An 18,798-nucleotide genomic window follows, 5' to 3' on the forward strand; every position below is an offset into this window, starting at 1 on the left:
ATGCAACCACCATCATTCCAAATGAAACACAGAGCTAAGCATCATAACCTACATAATAATTCAACACACAACATAGATCCACACAGATTCAGTAATTAAGACCATCACTATAGTAGATGGTCTGACAACTCAGTTCAAAAGCAAACCAAACATTGTTCAACACAACATGCAGCAGTTGTTCCAACATCATAAACCAAAAGCATATCTACAAAAGCAACCAGAGCAACCACCATCCACGGGAGCTAGGCTTCAAGCATCCTCCATAGCAAGCACCAAGAGAAGCCCATGATGCTCCGCCCTAATCCGCTTGGAGGTGCCGGTCCGGGCTAGCTCTCGCGGTCGCTGCCTCGAGCTATTAAGCTTCCCATCCCTGGGCTTCACCTTGTGCCATGGACAGAAGTACTTCCCCTCTTCTTGAAAGGGAAGGCCCCGACATCCGGCTTCTGCAGCAGACTTGGTCTTGAAGGATCCAATGTTCCTGCTGTCCATGGACTCGGCTGAATCTCGGGAGTCATCTTGCACAACAACAAAATGTACAAGTTATGATTACAGATACAAACCAAACACAATGAAATACATGCAATGGTACAGAACAACTTGTATAGCTCACCTCCAGGGAGCCATCTGAATCCTGCAACTCCTCATATGGAGCAGGGACAGGTGGAGCAGGCACTGGTGGAGCAGGCACTGGTGGAGCTGGCACTGGTGGAGCTGGCACTGGTGGAGCTGGCACTGATGGAGCTGGCACAGGTTCTTCCTCCTCCTGGATTGGAGGAGGGACAGGCTCTAGCTCCTGGATTGGAGGAGGCACATGCTGCTCCTCCTCGCGCTTCCGCTTCCTGGAACCTTCACCAGCCTTCATAGAAATAAGATAAGTCACCACAGTAATCACCTTAAGGAAAATAACATCCAAATACTATGCATACCAAATAGATCATCTTAATTATTCTTTCATTATATCTTATGTATACTCCAAACTACCTGATCATGCATATAAGGGAATTATATTTATAGTTACATTATGCTAGCACCTAGCCCGATCATGCTTTGACAAGGGAATTATATTGTCTGCCTCATCATGCAAAGTTATCATTGACAAGGGAATTATATTGTCTGCTCTGTTAAGCAATGCATCAGAACTACCTGATCATGCAAACTTACATTATACTCCAAACTACATGATCATGCAAAGTTATCATTGACAAGGGAATTATATTGTCTGCTCTGTTAAGCAATGCATCACAACTGCAATAAGTCAACAAGCTTCATTTTGCTAATTGGTAGTGCCCCATCAGTGCTAAAATTTCCCTTGTCAAATAAGAAAGGAATTTGTTCTTATTGGTAGTGGCCCATCAGTGCTAAAATTTGCTACAGAGTAGCATCACTTTGTCAATGATAACTTTGCAAACATGTATGCTCATACAAGCAAGTTATCTATCACTAATTTTTCTAATTTCAAGCTATTTGTACCAGGCAACATATGAATATCAAGCTTTAAAATGTAGTTAATGATATCTTAATCTAGATAGGAGTTGACAAAGCATTGAATAGATCAATTTAATATTTCTGTCTCAATAATTGTGAGTCTACTAAAATTTAAGTTAATTCTTATGTCACCAAATGTTACTTGTAACCCACATTGCAACTCATAACTAGCATAAATCAGGAAACAAATCAACAATACTGGTTTTTCTCACTTACAACCCATATTGCAATTCATATCCACCATCAATCACGAATCAATACAACGGGCTAGGTTATTTATTGCATTCACAACCCAATATAAACCTACAAAAATCTCTGTTGCAACAAAAATCCGATCATAGGTACCAACTATTTCTTTCTTACATATTAACCGGCATAGCAAGATATCTCTACAGCAAAATGACTACGCCCAAGATCCATCGATGTCCAGCATTTAAAAAACATACAAAAATCAATCGTTCTTCCTAGGTCATTCTCATCTCCAAGGCACTCCCCCATGCATCTCGTAGACCCGCAATCGAAAGCAAAAACAAGGGACGAGAGAACTTACCTCCATCTGCATGTCCGCCTGCACCTCACTGACGTCGCCGGCAGCCGGCGCAGCCACCAGATCCGCCACCGTCTTCACCGCCGCGGAGGATGAAGCCTCCTCCACAAGATCCGACGCCACCTTCACGGCTGCGGCAGCATCTCCGCCCGCATCCACATCGGCCGTTGCCGCCACCACCGTGCCGACGACCACCGACCCGATGATGGAGGACTCCACGGCGGTGGTCCTCGCAGCGACCGCCGACCCTCCGAGCACCGCTTTCCCTCCAACCGCTCGCGCCGATGGATCAACTTCCACCACCGCCACCGTCTTCACATCCTCCGCCGCAGCTCCCCCGAGCATCCATCGCGTACGGATCTACTGGATCGCCGACGATCTAATACCTAATCTACCGGCGGGCGGAGTGAGGGAGAGGGAGGCGGGTTTTTTGGCGGAGTGAGCGAGAGGGAGAAGATGGGGAACGGGGGGAAATGGCAGCGGGCGTGCCAGACGGAAGGCTTTTATATTCCCCGACGATTACGCTCCCTAGCCACGTCTGACTACACGTCACCGACGCCTCCTCTTCCTTGCCACGTTGCTGGCCACGTCGCAAACCGTATACGTACAGAATACCGTACAAATGCATCCGCGCGGCCCGCTATACACAACGCCGAAGGGGTATCGGGTAATCTTGACCGTCAATGTGTTTTTCACCCCAACGTCGTTCGCCAGGGGGGGGACACCGGAGCACAGGCGGTTCAGCCATCAGTGTAGGCCCAGATAGACTGACGGCAGCCATCAGCGTACAAAAAACCCTCGACGCAACACTAGCCAAGCGGTCGCCGTAGACTTAGCCGTCATGGCGAAGTGACAGCATCACACCTACGCCGCCGACGGCCTAGTTATAAAAAAAGTTTTTGTCCCACGCACCCCCATAGGATCGCCTTTCTAGTTTTTTAAAAAATAAAAAAGAATTGATAAAAATGCAAAAAAAAAAATCCTTCGACATGTCTATGTGTTATGTCATCTAGTTGCAAGGGAAATTAACAAATATGAATTTTAACTTGTTTTGCAAAATGGCGTCATGTTTCGGTAAAACGGCTTTTCTGGTTACATACGACCTTCGATGAAAACGTTTTTTATATAAAAATGTATCTACAGAAATTTATATCAGATTTCCACCGTCTACGGACATTTTAATATTTTTTAGATTCCTCAGAATAAAAGATAGGATATTATTCAGGTTTTGGATTTCGGTAAAAAAATTAAAGTCATTTTATTGTTATTTGAATTCAAGATTATTATCACTTATTCATTGTTGCTTAGTTAAATAATTTTTTGGAATCAAAATAATAAAGAAGGTGACATCGTGGTCCAAGGATTAATAGGATTGCTAGGGTACTATTATCAACAAAATATAACTTCTCTGCCGAAAGCTCACCCGGAAAGAAAGTGTGCTGCGATGGGAGCAGTTTGAAGATAGATGACTGAGTGGGAAGTTTAACTATTAATAAGTAATCCGACCTTATATTAAACATTCTTAGAGATAAAATTATTAAACAATTCAGAAAAATAAAAAAAAATAACTTTTTTGGAAAAACTGACAAACGGCCGTTATCCTCTACGACGACGGCTTTTTCTACGCTGACGGCCAGCCTGATGATATGCCAACGTTTTTTTCTATGCCAACGACAAACTCGCCTATACCGATGTCGTGAGATGTAAATGGGCCGTCGGCATAACCCTACGCCGACGGCCAAATGGGCCTATGCCGAAAGCTTCTGGCCGTCGGTACATTGAGTCATTGACTGTTTCGTGTAGTGTGTGGCGCGCGGTGACGCATCGCCGACCGGCCATTGACACCGCGTATATATCAGCTTCATTTCCATCTCATATCCATCCTTCCACGGGCTGTCATTCATAATTATATTGGGTTTATTTCACTTCCATCTCATCTCCTAACACTTGGCTATAAATTAGTCTTCTGGTGCTTAACTTATTGATACAAGATAAGGAATTAAGGTCGACGGAAAGCACGATACCACCATCGTCAAGGTCCTTATACGCGGAGAAAACACGGAAGATCGAAAAATATGCATGTGCTGTGGAAAATGACACGGAAACTAAGTTGTCGTCGCTGACGCATTCCTTACATCGATCCCAACTAACTTTCATATCGCCTCCATGTTCGCCTCTATATATATAAACCACCACACACGCCGTATCATCAATCCATTCAAGGTAGACAAATCAAGTTGCCCGCTTACAAGTCAGCTAGCTGCAAAGTTTAGTGAAAAGCAAAGCAAGATCCCCGTGACCATGGAGGCAACCTCGGTGTTCGCCGCCTTCGACGAGGACGGCGACGGTAAGTTATCTGCATCCGAGCTGCGTCGCGGCATGGCTGCTACCCCGGGAGAGGACGTGTCAGAGGAGGAAGCGGAGGCAATCCTAACGGCGGCGGACGCCGACTGCGACGGGCTGCTGAGCCAAGAAGAGTTCTCGAGGCTAGCCGCCGGCGCCCATAAAGATGACGACGACGTCGTCATCAGACAAAGGTGCCTAAAGGAGGCGTTCGGTATGTATGCATGCTCGTCGACAAAAGACACGGCGACGACGACGATCACGCCGGCGAGCCTGAGGCGGACGTTGAGCAGACTGGGGTCGCACGAGCTGGGCGTGGAGGACTGCAGGGCCATGATCTGCAGGTTACGGCGCACTCTCATTCGACGAGTTCAGGGTCATGATGATGGCCTGATCGATCGACTCTCACATATCATCATTTTTTCTAAGGCTCGCTTCGTCGATCATATATGTACAGTGCGGTGATGTGTTCATTCTTTCATTGTTTCACTTTCTCGACATTTGTTATGTTATGGTAGATTTAGGTTGAATGGTTTTTTTGTCTAAGTGATGGGACATGTATATATCCAAAGCTCGACGAACAACTGCATCTAGAATTGCTACTCCCTTCGTCCCAGTTCATAGGGCTTACGCGTGTTCCTAGGTTTTAAATTCTACAATGATAATGCAATATATGTATTACAAAATATATATCATTAGAAAGCTTAGATGTTCTACTTTCTAATGATATAATTTTTATATTATATAAATAATATTATGTTAGTCAAATTGACAACCTAGGAATACGCTGCAAGCCCTATGAATTGGGAGGAAGTAGTATATAATTAGAGGTAAACCAGGTGAAAACGAAAATGGAGTAGAATCAGGACTGAAGGCAGGAATAAATAATCGAGGGCAAAGCACAAAATTCAAAAATTGGGGGAGGCAAAGCACAAAAATATGTAGCACTTAAGGTAAATAAGAGAGGACCAAAGAGAAAATATTAGAACTTAGGGGGGAGGCTAGGCCCTGCTGGTCCCCTGCCTCCGCCACCGAATAGAATGGGAAACAATAGTCTCACACACCTACCCATGCCTCGTTGCATTCCTCCAACATTGTTGTCTCGCCGAGGGAACTATCTTACGGCATGGCCACTACAGTGGCGGCCTTGATTGGTGGATGTTAGGGCACCATGGCCATCAGAGCAATGCGCCGACGCATTGAGGTCCTTTAACCGGTTTCAGCAAGCTACTTGATAGTCGATGCTCCTTGCACGGCTTGAAGCAATCACCTAAGAAATGATATGAGAAGATGACTCTAGGCAAAATCTTATCCCCCACTACCTCCCCTCCCCTCCTTTAGCCATCCCTCCTTGCCACCGCCAATGGTGCTCCTGGGCAAACTCGTGCAACATCGGTTGAAGGTGGCGGAGGGGACATCACCACTTTGCCTCGTGTGGAGGTCTTTGGGAGATAGGGTGGGGGATTCAAGCAAACAAGGTGGTGTCGATCATTCTGTGGGAAACTTAGGTGGTCCTTGATGCCTACTTCACAACCACATGGGTGGCGAGGTGACGGCGGATGGAGGCCATGGACTGGAGGATGCTCTGCTGGTACTAGCTCTAGATCCAAAGAAAAAGATTAAGCTCCCTCTCCCTGTTACTTATGCTCATTCCCGTGCTAGATCTAGATCCTACAAGTCTTTCCTCACCACATCTGGGTACTTCGCAGCCACATGGGGAAACTCTTGGTTGACGGTGACGGACAAGACGGTGATGATGTGGGTGTCGTTTTTCTTCTTGAGACTTCATCCGATTATCTCCCAATTACAACCCCTCCTCTGCTTGAATAATAACCCTTTGTCCTCCAGTCGCACGGTGGTGGAATTTTGGCAGTACTCCCCTTCCTAGAGATGCGGCCTTGGTACTGTAGAGGCAGTAGACAAGCAGTGGTATGACTATAGGTGGTTGTTGTAGCTCGATGTGTTCTGCGACGACAATACCTCGTACATGTTTGTTGGGTTCCTGGTCTGGTGCCCTCGAGCCTGGGCGAAAGGGGATAGGGTTCCCTCTAAGGGAGCATCCCCGTGTGATGTTTCTAGTTCTTTGGTTTTCCCTGATAATCTGCAATGGTGCAGTTGTTCTCTTTCGCCTGTTCTTCTTCGTTGTGTCTTTGTCTAACAACTTTTTTCTGGCGATATGGGGTGAGACATGGGTGGCGGTTGTCATCATGTGGATCTCTCTGGGCATTCATGTTGTCTCTTCCCCATGGTACTCAATGTTCTTTTGTGTTCCAGGGTGAACTTCTTTGCCTTTCGACGATGTGACACCCTTCGAACTAGGGTGAGAGGGCAGGGTCCTTTTTCGGAGGAGAAGACCACGGGATTTGGCCATTTGGGCCTAGGTGTTGTCTTGACGCAGCAGACGAGAGGGCGAGATGATTCGGTGGTGCCTCCCTAAGACCTCAATTGCCTTGTTGGTTTTGGCCGCGGCGGTTGACGATGGCCTCCCTATCTCAAGCTGTGTTTTTTATGTTTTATCTTATGTGTGTTTATCTTGTACGTTGAGTCTAAGCTGATCGTAAGCACAATGTATCTACCATTTGGGCTATATTTAATCAAAGTTAGGTGTAGTGTTTTTTTTTTTTGTCTAAAAAGAGAATTGGCCCGGTTGGAAGCTATACACAAAAGCCTCGTATACACATGTGAGATTATGGGAATCTGCCCATGAATTTACCGTTTCAGGTTGACGAAAAAGGCATGGAAATAATATGTTTGTCCTTGCCAGGAAGGACATGCTTCGAAATAGCGGCAGCGAAGAAAGAAAGACTAGGCTCATGTACATCGATCACACTCGCACACGGATTTTACATTGACCATGTTTTCTTCGTCACATGCATAGGGAAACAAGATATTGATCCATTCGCAAGTCTAATGTGCTGACGCGCAATGCATGATCGACCAATCTCCATATGGGACAATATTGATTAGTAGTATGGAGTAATTCTCTAGAAGCTTATTACTGGAGTAATTGGCAGTTGACGTGCAAGTCTAATGGGCTTCGATCGCTAGCTAACCGTTCACGCCTCCTTTGGCCAGCTCCATCGCCATCTCATATCGATCGATCCTCTGCTGCCATTAACACGGTTATTAATCTTGGGTTATGGCTATTTTTCTTGCGCCACATGCATGCATGAGCTAGTATTTGACTTTTTTTCCTTTTCTTTTTCGGGTAGCTGGTATTTGATCTTTAGTTTTGGCTATTAATATTAAGGGTGTGCCTATGTCTAAGTTGACTGAGATTTTCTTAAGTCTCAGTCAACTCAGAAAAGTGCAAAGAAAAGTGCAACTCGGTTTAGTTGCACATTTCTATCAGAAAAGTGCAATTGCACTTTTTAACAGAAAAGTGCAACTCAAAGCATATTTTTGTAATTGACTTAGACTTAAGATACATAGCAAAACCTTAATATTAATGCAATGATTGATAAATCCAAGGGTGTAGAGGTGATCCAGAATAGTTTACGCGTAACTGAACATGGCATGTGTTGTTCGTACAAGACGCGGAAACTAAGGTGTCGTTGCTGACGAATTTGCTCCATCAATGCCAACGTATTACCTCATATAAATACCTCAACACGCGCGCCATATTATCATCCTCAATCGGTTCAAGGCACACATTAAGTTGGCAACTCCAAATACGGTTACGTGCCTGCAAAATTTACGGAGCAGCAAGCAAGATCGAATAGTACTCCTAGTCTCCTACACTCAATCGATCATGCTGGTAATGGAGGCATCGTCGGTGTTCACCGCCTTCGACAAGGACGGGGACGGCAAAGTGTCCGCCTCCGAGCTGCGGTGCGGCCTGGAGTCGATCCTGGGCGAGGACGTGGCGGAGGAGGATGCGGCGGCGATCCTCGCTGCAGCGGACGCCGACGGCGACGGGCTGCTGAACCAAGAAGAGTTCTCGAGGCTAGCCGCCGACGCCCACGAGAACGACGACGACGTTGCCAAACGAAGGTGCTTGATGGAGGCGTTCGGGATGTACGCAGCGTCCTCGTCCACGGAAGACATGGCGACGACAATGATCACGCCGGCGAGCCTGGGGCGGACGCTGAGCAGGCTGGGTTCGCACGAGCTGGGCGTGGAGGAGTGCAGAGCCATGATCTGCAGGTTCGATCTCGACGGCGACGGCGCCCTCTCATTCGACGAGTTCAGGGTCATGATGATGGCATAATCGATAGAGTCTCGCATCTCATCACAATTTTTTCTAGATTAATGTTCACTTCATCGACCGCATATGTACAGTACGGCTATGCCTTCATTGATTCATTCCTTCGTTCATTGTTTCACTCTCTCACGAAGTCACGATCGTTATTATGTTACTATATGGTAAGCTAGTTTGAATGGGTTCAGTTGTCTAAATGGTGAATATATATAGTGAATCACATGTTGCACTTTGAGCTCTTCCTTATGATGGCCGTGATAATGAAATAGGTTTTCGAAACATACACACAAAAAAAGCGAAAAAAAACACACCCGCTTGACCCGCGTCATCCTCGTGGGGGTGATAGGGTTGTAGGCCTGGAATTAAAACTCGCGAGCTAAACGAGTAACTCGCAACTCGCCTCGACTCGAACTCGGCGTATAACGAGCCAAACCGAGTTTGATATTTTATCGTTAAACGAGTTCAAACTAAACGACTAATTCGTTTAGCTCGATAAAACAAACAATATGTTGTATGATATGACCAAACTAGTTAATCCAGCCCAAATAGCAAGTTCGTGTCGGCCCAACTGCCCAAGCCCACCAAACCCAGCGCCTGATTTACACTAATTAACTTCGTAACCCTAACTCCCTAAGGCCTAAGCGATTCCCCAAAATCCTAATCCTCTCTCATGCCGTACTGAACAGAGGAAGGCAAAGAGAGGAGGCGGCGGCGGCACCCACCGCTCGGCGCTCGCGCTCCTCCCACCACGACACGCGCCACCCCGTCCCCGACTACCCCGTCCTGGCCGCCAGCCCGCCACACCATGGGGAGGCAGCCCAGCCTGGAGTCCAAGGCAACGGCGAAGAAGAGGCGGAATATATTTGTGGTTCTTGACTTAGCTTGAATGTTGCTGGTTAAGGTTAATCGAATGTGTGAATTATGCCCTGTCAAATGAGTTGACACGGACAAAGTTATTCTCCTGATATACTACTTCTTAAATATTTATGAAAAGTGTATTGTACATGTTTCATTTGACTGTTTTAAACGAGCTACTTGTGAGTTGCTCGCGAGCTTTGCGAGTCGAACGAGTTTTAAATCTAGACTCGATTGTTAAACGAGTCGAGTCGAGCTAACTTGACTCGTTGACCGAGCTTTCGCGAGCGGCTCGAATTCCAGCCCTATAGGGTTGCCACCGCCAGACCACTCCCTCGTCATTGTCGTCGGCAGCTAGCGGACGGCTTGTGGTGCCGACGGTGGCCTCGGTCTCCTGTTCGGGTGTTGAGGTGTGGTCAACCTGGTATAGGCCGGCGAGGTCTGCCACGTCATCATCTCCCTCGGTGTTCAACTTGGTTCTCAGTCTCAATGGGTGGATATCTGGGCGGCGAGCAAGGCTGGTTCTTGCGTTATATCGTGGTGTCGGCCCCAAGCGATGGACATGGCGGGAGGCCTGTCTAGTGTTGGCTAGCAACCTCGGTGTGTGGAAGTTTGAGTTGACCATCCCGAGTCGGTCGTGCTCGGGGGCTGCCCTGATGTTGTCCAGATGGTCCTGGACCTTGATGTTTTAGACGATGAGCTAGCCGGACCGGGGATATCATATGAAAAACCGTTTCACTCTCCTCGCGTCGCCTCCTCCAGGCGACCAAGGAGGCGAAACCCTAGGTCCGCCACCACCGCTCCTCCCTCCGCCCCCCACCCTCCTCGTCGCCCCTAGAGACGCCGTCGTCCAAGCTCGCGACACCGATGAAGGGGTGGCGGGGATCTGATCTCTCGGCTCCCCGCGTGGTGTCTAGATGGAGGCCCTCCGCGCCGGGCTCGCCGCGGCCGTAGCTGCCGCTCGATGGGATCCCCTGCTCCGATGGCTGGCCTCGGCTCAGCCTTAGGTAAGGGTGGTCTCTTCCGGCAGTTCCCCGGTGGGGGCTCTCTCGGGCGACGAGGCGGCGGCCTCGTGTGGTGAGGCAACGTTAACCGTGCGGCCGGTGACGCTCACGGATGTAACCGGTGCTTTGGTCGTGCGGACGGCGGGGCAACGGCGGGTGCGAGCTGGGCGTGGGCGGCTCCGTCTGCTCAGGTCAGATCTCGAAGGTCAGATTTCCTCCTCCCTTTTGGGATCTCTCCTCCCCGCGGATCTTGGTTGTCGGTGGCTTCGGCGCCGGCGCAGATGCTGGCTAGGGAGCCGGTGGGGTGCACTGGGGCCGGGAGAAATCCTTGGTCATGGACCATAGCGATGGCGACGCTGTGGGCACCGTTCACCTTTCTGGAGGCACCGCTGAGGCCCTACCTCCCCACCCTACCTCCGTCCCGGGTGAAAGCTCAAAATCCGTCGGATTGGAAGGCGGCGGCGTCACGGCATCGCACCCTCCCTGGAGGCGCCGTCTGGGGTCGTTGGTAGCTGGTGAGTGCTGCCCTGTTTGGAGGGATCTATGGCTGCTGCTGTAGCTGGTAGGGATGCTGGGCTTGGGGCCTTCCGTCCTCGCTCGACTTCCCTGCACCTCCGTATTCAGTGGCTACCCCCAAGCTTTCCCTTTTCTTCTCGGCTATCCCGGTTGAGCTGTTGTTGCAGGTGCGTGCTCATCGCTGCGAGAAGGCCTGCGAGATCGAGCCTCATGTGACTATCTCTTGGACAACAACTCTCCTTGTTCAAGGGTGAACAGATCCTTGTCTGACGGTGCGGCGCTCTTCGATCCAGGGCAGGGGCCCTCTGCAGCAAGGGAGGAGATTTGTGCTCTGCCGGAGTATCCTTGGCGTTGATCTTGTGGTGTTGCGATCAAGGTCGATTGGCTGGTCTTCTGCTGCTGTTTGTTTCTTCCAGAAATCGAGCGTGAAGGTCTTCGCCTGTTTCAAGCTGGGCTTGTTTCATATATATGTGTGCTTGTGACGTGCGTGGTGTTGTAAGCTGTTATCAACATCCTTGGTGAAAAGCTTGCCCGGCGGTTGCTGGTACGGGGGACGGCAACACCTTTGCACGTTGTGCATCTCCTTGGAGGCATCGTCGTAGGTACTAGTCTATTTGGTCGCTTGACGTTCATCGGTGGTGCTCTCTAGTTGTGGATTTGGCTCCGGTTGGGCAGTTGTGCTCACCGTCTCTCCTGTCTTGACAGTCTTGTTGTCTCCTATCTATTCATTCTCACGGTATGGCGCTCTTTGAGGCAGAGCGTGGGGGCAGGCCTCTCTTCCAAAGTGGAGGCGAATGGTGTCGGGATTTCATGAAGCCATTGTTGCAGTAGTCGTGGACCTCCTCCAAGCTCCAACAGCTCGTCTTCTCTGAAGTTCTTGCTTCCGCTCCTTCTTCAACCAAGCAATTGTTGCGGCTGGCAAGGCTCTAAAGCATTTTCAAGCGGAGGCTCTACTTTTTATCTTATATTTGTTTGTTTTTGTTCTTTCTTGTAAGATGATTTCCTCATCACCGGGAAACTCTGGTAGCATATGGATTTAGTAATTTAAAAACGGGTGTTATCCCTTTTATTTCAAAAAAAAAAAGGGGGGGAAAATTACACATGCGCAGTATAGCCGGGTCGACCGCTTGGAAGCCCGAAGTCTGTAATATTTATCTGGAAACACCTGACGATATTTACTCAGCCTTTCGAGAAGAAACTTTTACTCCCTCCATTCTTGAATACACGGTCACTATCAAAAATATACATTTTGTATATATACAACTATACAAGACCACTAATACCAATCGAGAAAAACTAATTGTATTTTTACTTTCTAGGATGGTTTCTAGGATGGTGCTCATCAATGTGAACATTGCATGTAGATTTAGAAAAGAGTCATCGCATACAATATATTTAATTAACCTGAAACACAAGAATAATTCCATAGAAATAAGAAATAATTGTGTTATTTATCACTTTGTTTTATTTCTTTTTTTTATAAAGAGAAAATATTAATATCAGGAAGATACAAAATACACTCCATCTCTACAACAACGTAATACCATAATAGTAGTACAGATGCAAATAGTCAAAAAAGATAAAAACAAACTAAGAAATAAATGTCCCGCTACAGTATTCCGTCCCTATCAACAACTACACATCCACCACGAAGATAAAACCTAAACTTCAGGCTCTCTAAAAGCGACGCTTGTAACCTGGAATATGTCTTCGTAACCTTGTATACAACAACAGGTGGAGTATAATTTGTAGTCTACATCATTCACGAGTGGTGCAGCACCAATGTTCTCAAACGACCTACTTGCATACCTTTGTCAAGTGGAGAGCGTGGAACAACCGAACAAGGATGATATTGGATAAGACCACATGAGACGCACGTTCCGTCCAAAGAAAAGATGATAATAGGACAATGCTGGAGGTGGGTTTTTTTGGCTCATAGATACATATGAATCTAATTTATAATTCATAAAAACAGAATTTAAAATGTCCAGAAATATTGTAATAAAATTTCGCATGCGCATGCAGACATGCTACGTACGTACAAAAGTTTCAGAAAAAAGTAACATTTTATTTGCCTATGTAGAAAAGGATAAAGAAAATGTTCTGTGAATAGTCGCGGTGCAGCATCAAAATTTGTCCTTTTTATTTGGGATACAAAAAATGTTATTTCTTTCCGAAAATTTCGCAAGGATATAGAATGCCTTGATGTACATGCGGAATTTTATTTCAGAATTTTTGAAAATTTAAAAATATGCTTTTACATAATGGGTTCATATGCATGTATTAGCTAAATTTAATTTTCCCCGAAATCAGCACCTCAAACTTCTGTTCACGGGCTTCGTCCTCGGGTCGCTCCCCCGCGGGCGACTCCAGGATGCCAAACCCTAGCCTTTCTCCACCCCGTTCACCCGTCCTCCCCCGTAGCCACCGCCGGTGGAAGCCGCCGGGCAAAGCCCGGGCGGCACCGGCGGTGGTGGCCCTTTCTTTACCCGGCGCGATTCCTCTCCAGGCGGGACTGGCAGCCAGGCGGCGGTGCTCCCAGGTCGACGGGGTTCCGGCGGCGGCGCTTCCTCCCAGGCGGCGAGTGGCAACGAGATGGAGGCGTGGCTCCTTGGCCGCGGGACAGCGCGGTGGCTCGGAGCGGCGCCTGCCTGGCCAAGATCTGGGCCCTTTGGGCTCCATCTCGGTCCGGGCCGGTCGGCACCCTGCCCGGCGGTGCTCCACGTCGCGGATGGAGGGGCGGCCAGAGGGAGGGGTGGCGATGCCGGCGGCGCGTATGCTGCAGCGCGGGGATCGGAACTTCACGAGCCCGCTCGGGCTCGGCCGGGCCAGGCAGGCCCGATGTGATCCGGTCGACGTGTCCGGTCGGTGTCCGCAGGTGGCGGTGGAGGCGGTTCCCTCCGACGTGGCTGCCGACGTGCTACCTCTCGCTCCCAGATGGCCCGTCTTGTTTGTGATGACCCCGGTTTGTTGGTCACGGTGAGACGGCGGTGGTGCCTGCAAGGCAGTGGTGGCGCGGGGTGGTGGGCGGCGAGCGTGGTGGAGCACGATGGAGCGTCCAAGGCGGGGTTATGAGGGTCGAGAGAAATCCATGTCGGGTTCGCTGACACCGACACGGTGACGCCCGCGGGCGCCACCCTTCCTTCTTGAAGGGCGTTGGGTGAAGCCATGTTTCCCTCTCCTTGCGCGTACCAGGGGGAAACCCTAGGACCACTCCGGGCAGCAGCGGCGTCGTCGTCGCATTCCTTCTTGAAGGTGCTGCTTGGTACGCGGGGCTTCCAAGTGCTAGGAACGTGGTGGAAATTCTCCGACGAGCGCAGCTGTTGCGAGGCATTTCTGTTTTCGTCGATCCGACCTTTTCGGCATTAGTTTTTCTCTTGTCTTTCTTTTGTGTTTTGTTTTGGGCATGCTTGTGCTGTTTGCCCCAGCCATGGATCTATGTTGTATCCGTCATGTGTTATATTAATATAGCGGGGCGAAATCCTGTTTCGAGAAAAAGAATTAATTTTCCGGCAATGCCACCTATATGTAATAAGTATTACCTCCGTTTGAAAATATAAGCCTTTTGGGAAGCTAGTTCAGCTTCAGAAAAAAAAAATACTCCTTCTATTTAAGGTTGTGTGAGATTTATCAAAATTTGAACGTATCACATCTAAATTTTAACTTTCAGACAGGGAGGGAGTATTTAGGAACGAAGGTAATAAGTAGCGTATATCCATGTGAGATAGCGATAAAGAATCTCGCGCATAAAGTTAAGACATGGAAAATTAAGAGCATCTCTAGCTGCCATCCCTCAAAGCATTCTTCAAAGGGATTTAGGGCGCGCCGATATTTGACTCTCCCCATTCGCGAATCCCAAATATCTTTTCCATCTGGTGCGACCTAATACGGTATCTGACATCCCGAGCTCATTCCCGCTACATAGGGGACGTTGTGGCGACGGCAGACGCAACGAAAAAACATGTTGCGAGTGGCAGACCAACCTCGTTAGCGGCACGAACCGAAGTGGTGTAGCTTTTCCTTAATGGCGACGCCGGTTTCCATGGCGCTGCAGGCGAGACTTCCTTTCGGCGTTGCGCCTCCTCCACGTGTCGCCGCAGTCCGCATTCCTGCGCATCTTCCAGCTTCTTCTCCACCGCTTCCCGCGCTTTCTCCCCGCCGCTTCACGCGCTGCCACTTGCTATAAAAAGCCGCCTCCTCTTAACATCGCCACCACAACCGCCGGCATTCTTCCCTCCACCTCCATGAAAACATGCCTCGTCGCCTAGCTACCACCTACTCAAGGCTGAGCCGCACCAGCGGTGGTCAGGCACCTCCACCATTGTATCCACCTCCGCCTCCACCTCTGTCTCTACCTTCCCCGTTCGACATCCCCGACATCGACGAGTTCAACGAGAACGCCGACACCGATGATGACGTCATTGAGGTGGCAATGAACGCGCAGTTCATGGCTGGCGCAGAGCGGGGGGCAGAGGAGGAGCAAGCGGGCCACGCGGTGTTCGGCGTGAAGCAGCGGTAGCGGCGGGAGGCGGAGGAGGAGGAGGACGACGATGATGACTGGAGCAGCGCAGGCCTGACCCGGAGGAAAAGTCGGCGGGGTAAAGGGTCATCCTCACGTCCTTCGAGTCACTGGAGAAGGCCGAGGATGACGCCCATGCCTGCGAGGAAGCCAACGAGGCGCTGCGGCAGCGGGTCCTGGAGGACGCGGCGGTCCACAGCGCATCGAAGGGAGGCGGTGGAGAAGCGGACGAGGGAGGGAGGCAACGACGGAGCGGGGCCGTCAAGCGTCCCGAGTATACATGTTTTGCGGGCTCGGTTGGGGAGGGGGGAGGAAACGAACGTCCCCCCAGAAGCGGCAGCACCTTATGACTTCCTCAAACGCTTGATTTGGCGCTTTATCTAGATGCGATTTTGGATTGCGACTAAAGATGCTCACAGGGCATAGTCAGTACTATATATAGCCCAATTTTTATAGCTACTAATAAAATCAGACTAAAAACCAAAAATCATATTTCTCATTTCGAGAAAGGACATGGAAACAACGCCAAGATAGAAATGGAGACTGGTACTGATGTCACCGCACACCATTTGACCTTGACTTTCGTCACACGGGAGAAACAATAAATTTGCTTGCACAGAAGATACGTCCATCGATTTGTATGTCTGACGGGGTGATGTGCTTTGCATGACATCTCTCCGTACAACTGGGACAAGAGCGGTTATTTAATTTTCAAGAAGCTACTAAATGATTATATTTGTCGTGAGGCAGTTGAGAATCTGATTTCTTTCTCCTGCTAAATAAGCTATATAGATGGTTGCTATGCCGTGCACACCACAGCTAGCTGCGTCGCGTCGGCGTCGATTTCTTTTACACGTACCGCGCGCGGCGGTGCCGACCGGCCGTTGACGTCGGCGTTCTCCCTGCTCCATTTCCATCTCATACCCATCAATCTACGTGCTGTCATAACTAACAGCGGGTTATTTCATGCCTACATGACCTAGGGTTTGACTTTGACCCCTGGCTATAATTCAATTTTCTGGGGGCAAAATATAATGATGCAAAAAACTGAGGGCAACGCCTGCACGATACACTCCATGACCGTCATGAATTTCGTCAAGGAACTTAATTATACGCGTAGCAAACTCGGAAGAAATATAGAAATACGAAATGACACTTGGATGTGTGGTGTAGAAAAAAAGGACACGGAAACTAAGCTGTTCGTTGCTGACGCGCGCGAACCAGCTTCATTCCTCTCCGTCCCGTTGCCTTGTGTTCCCGTGTGCGTATATATACCTCGCCACGCGCGCCACACTACCATCGATCCGTTCAAGGCTTCAAGCACACAAATTAAGTTGCCAGCCGCGAAACTTTGTGAAAGTAAACCAAGATCATCGGAGAACAGTCACTCACCCCATGGAGGCACCGACGGTGTTCGCAGCCTTCGACAAGGACGGCGACGGCAAGGTGTCCGCCTCCGAGCTGCGGTGCGGCCTGTGGTCGACCCTGGGGGAGGACATGTCGGAGGAGGATGCGGCGGCGATCCTCGCTGCAGTGGACGCCGACGGTGACGGGCTGTTGAACCAAGAAGAGTTCTCGAGCCTGGCCACCGGCGCCCAAGAAAACGACGACGTCAAACGAAAGTGCTTGATGGAGGCGTTCGGGATGTACGCATCGTCGTCGACGATGATCACGCCGGCGAGCCTGAGGCGGACGCTGAGCAGGCTTGGGTCGCACGAGCTGGGAGTGGAGGAGTGCAGGGCCATGATCTGCAGGTTCGACCTCGACGGCGACGGCGTCCTCTCATTTGATGAGTTCAGGGTCATGATGATGGCCTGATCGATCGACTCTCACACCTCATCACATTTTTGTATATATACGATGTTCACTCCATCCATCACATATGTACAGTACGGCCATGATTCATTCATTCATTCATTGTTTCACTCTCAAAATCGTTACTATGTTATTGTACATTTTGATTGAATGGTTTCAGTAGTCTAAATAGCGGATATATATATTGAATCACATGTTGTACTTTTAGCTCTTCGTTGTGATGGCTGTGAATCTTTTTTGGAAACATAGAGAAAAAACAGCAAACACGAAAATTAAAACTGCGCATCCTAGCCGAGGTCACCGCTAGCTCACATAGAAACTCACGGTCTGTTTGGTTGCTCGGAACGAGGTTTCTTGCTTTCATTGGACCGAAAATCATTTGATTGGTTGGCAAGGTCGCATACAAAAACCGCATCGCACGATGTTTAACGTAACCCAAAACTTGGTCCGCGAGAAACGTTCAATTTGGCCGTTTTTCTGGGGATAGGCGCTGACGAGCGCAAATCGCCCGCATTCCTACGCAGAGAAAACGCGGTGGAAAAGGCGGGAGCTGCAAACTTTCTCCGCGTTCAGGCGCGCAAAGTAGCCTCACCGCCCTTCATAGTCGGTCACCACCTACGAAAACGAGATCTCCTAAGACGAAGGCGGTGGTGGCAGCGGTGATCTAGATATGTGACGGCGGTGGCGAGCTAGATCTCTAGCGGAGATCTCCGGGAGATCTCCGGGACCTTCTCGCGAAATCTCTCCGTCGCATTGTCCAGCTGGTTCGCGAGTTCAAGATCTCCTGGAGCAGCGACCCGTCCCTGCCTCCATCCCCTTCCTTTCCGGTTCCGGCAAGATGAGGACGCCTTCCAAGAAGATTGTAAGCTCTAGCAACCTGCTCCCGCCCCTACTGTTACTGATTCAGTGTAGATACATGACGATTTAGCCTAGATTCGTGTCAATTTAGCTCATGATTTTGCCACATCAAAATGCCTAGGCTAACCTGCATAAGATGTTTGTTCAAGCGGGTGCCCTCGTAGATGTGATTCAGGCATGGGTCAATGGGTGTTTTGTATGCACGCGAGAGCCATTCGTCGCCACACTAGGCGTAGCATGAGATATGCACCAATGTTTGTCCATGACAGAGAGAGGATGAATAATCTGAACTACATCTACAACAATGGTGATGTGAAATCTGTGAACATGCTGAGGATGAAAAAAGTTGCTTTCAACCAACTCGTGAACACATTAAGGGGTAGGCAGTTTCTCAGGGACAACAGGCACACCTGTATAGAAGAGCGAGTGGCTATGTTCCTTCATGTTATTGGGCACGACCAACGATTCCGAGTAATCCATAGCACATGGAGGAGATCAACTGAGATAGTTTCTAAGTACTTTAAGGAAGTCCTCTATGCTATTGAAGAACTAAGAGGAGAGATGATCAAGCATGCATCTTCCAGCACTCCCAACAAGACCGCTGAAAGTCATCGCTTGTTTTCATATTTCAAGGTGAGCAACACATCGTACAACT

General features: G+C 49.1%; 2 protein-coding genes and 1 pseudogene across 2 annotated transcripts; all 3 read left to right on the plus strand.

Moving 5' to 3' along the window:
* The first annotated feature begins 4,264 nt into the window (after window positions 1–4,264).
* On the plus strand, window positions 4,265–4,905 carry LOC124699187 (annotated as a pseudogene).
* A 3,128-nt stretch (window positions 4,906–8,033) lies between these two features.
* Window positions 8,034–8,585, plus strand: LOC124699188 (probable calcium-binding protein CML25/26). The gene has a single exon (XM_047231528.1). The coding sequence runs from the start codon at window positions 8,127–8,129 to the stop codon at window positions 8,583–8,585; it is 459 nt and encodes a 152-aa protein (XP_047087484.1). The 5' UTR covers window positions 8,034–8,126.
* Window positions 8,586–16,803: 8,218 nt separating this feature from the next.
* Window positions 16,804–17,449, plus strand: LOC124699189 (probable calcium-binding protein CML25/26). Its single transcript, XM_047231529.1, has one exon. The coding sequence runs from the start codon at window positions 16,866–16,868 to the stop codon at window positions 17,286–17,288; it is 423 nt and encodes a 140-aa protein (XP_047087485.1). The 5' UTR covers window positions 16,804–16,865; the 3' UTR covers window positions 17,289–17,449.
* Window positions 17,450–18,798: the final 1,349 nt, after the last annotated feature.

The sequence above is a fragment of the Lolium rigidum genome, chromosome 3 (assembly GCF_022539505.1).
Source record: "Lolium rigidum isolate FL_2022 chromosome 3, APGP_CSIRO_Lrig_0.1, whole genome shotgun sequence".
In the NCBI taxonomy this organism is placed as follows: Eukaryota; Viridiplantae; Streptophyta; class Magnoliopsida; order Poales; family Poaceae; genus Lolium; species Lolium rigidum.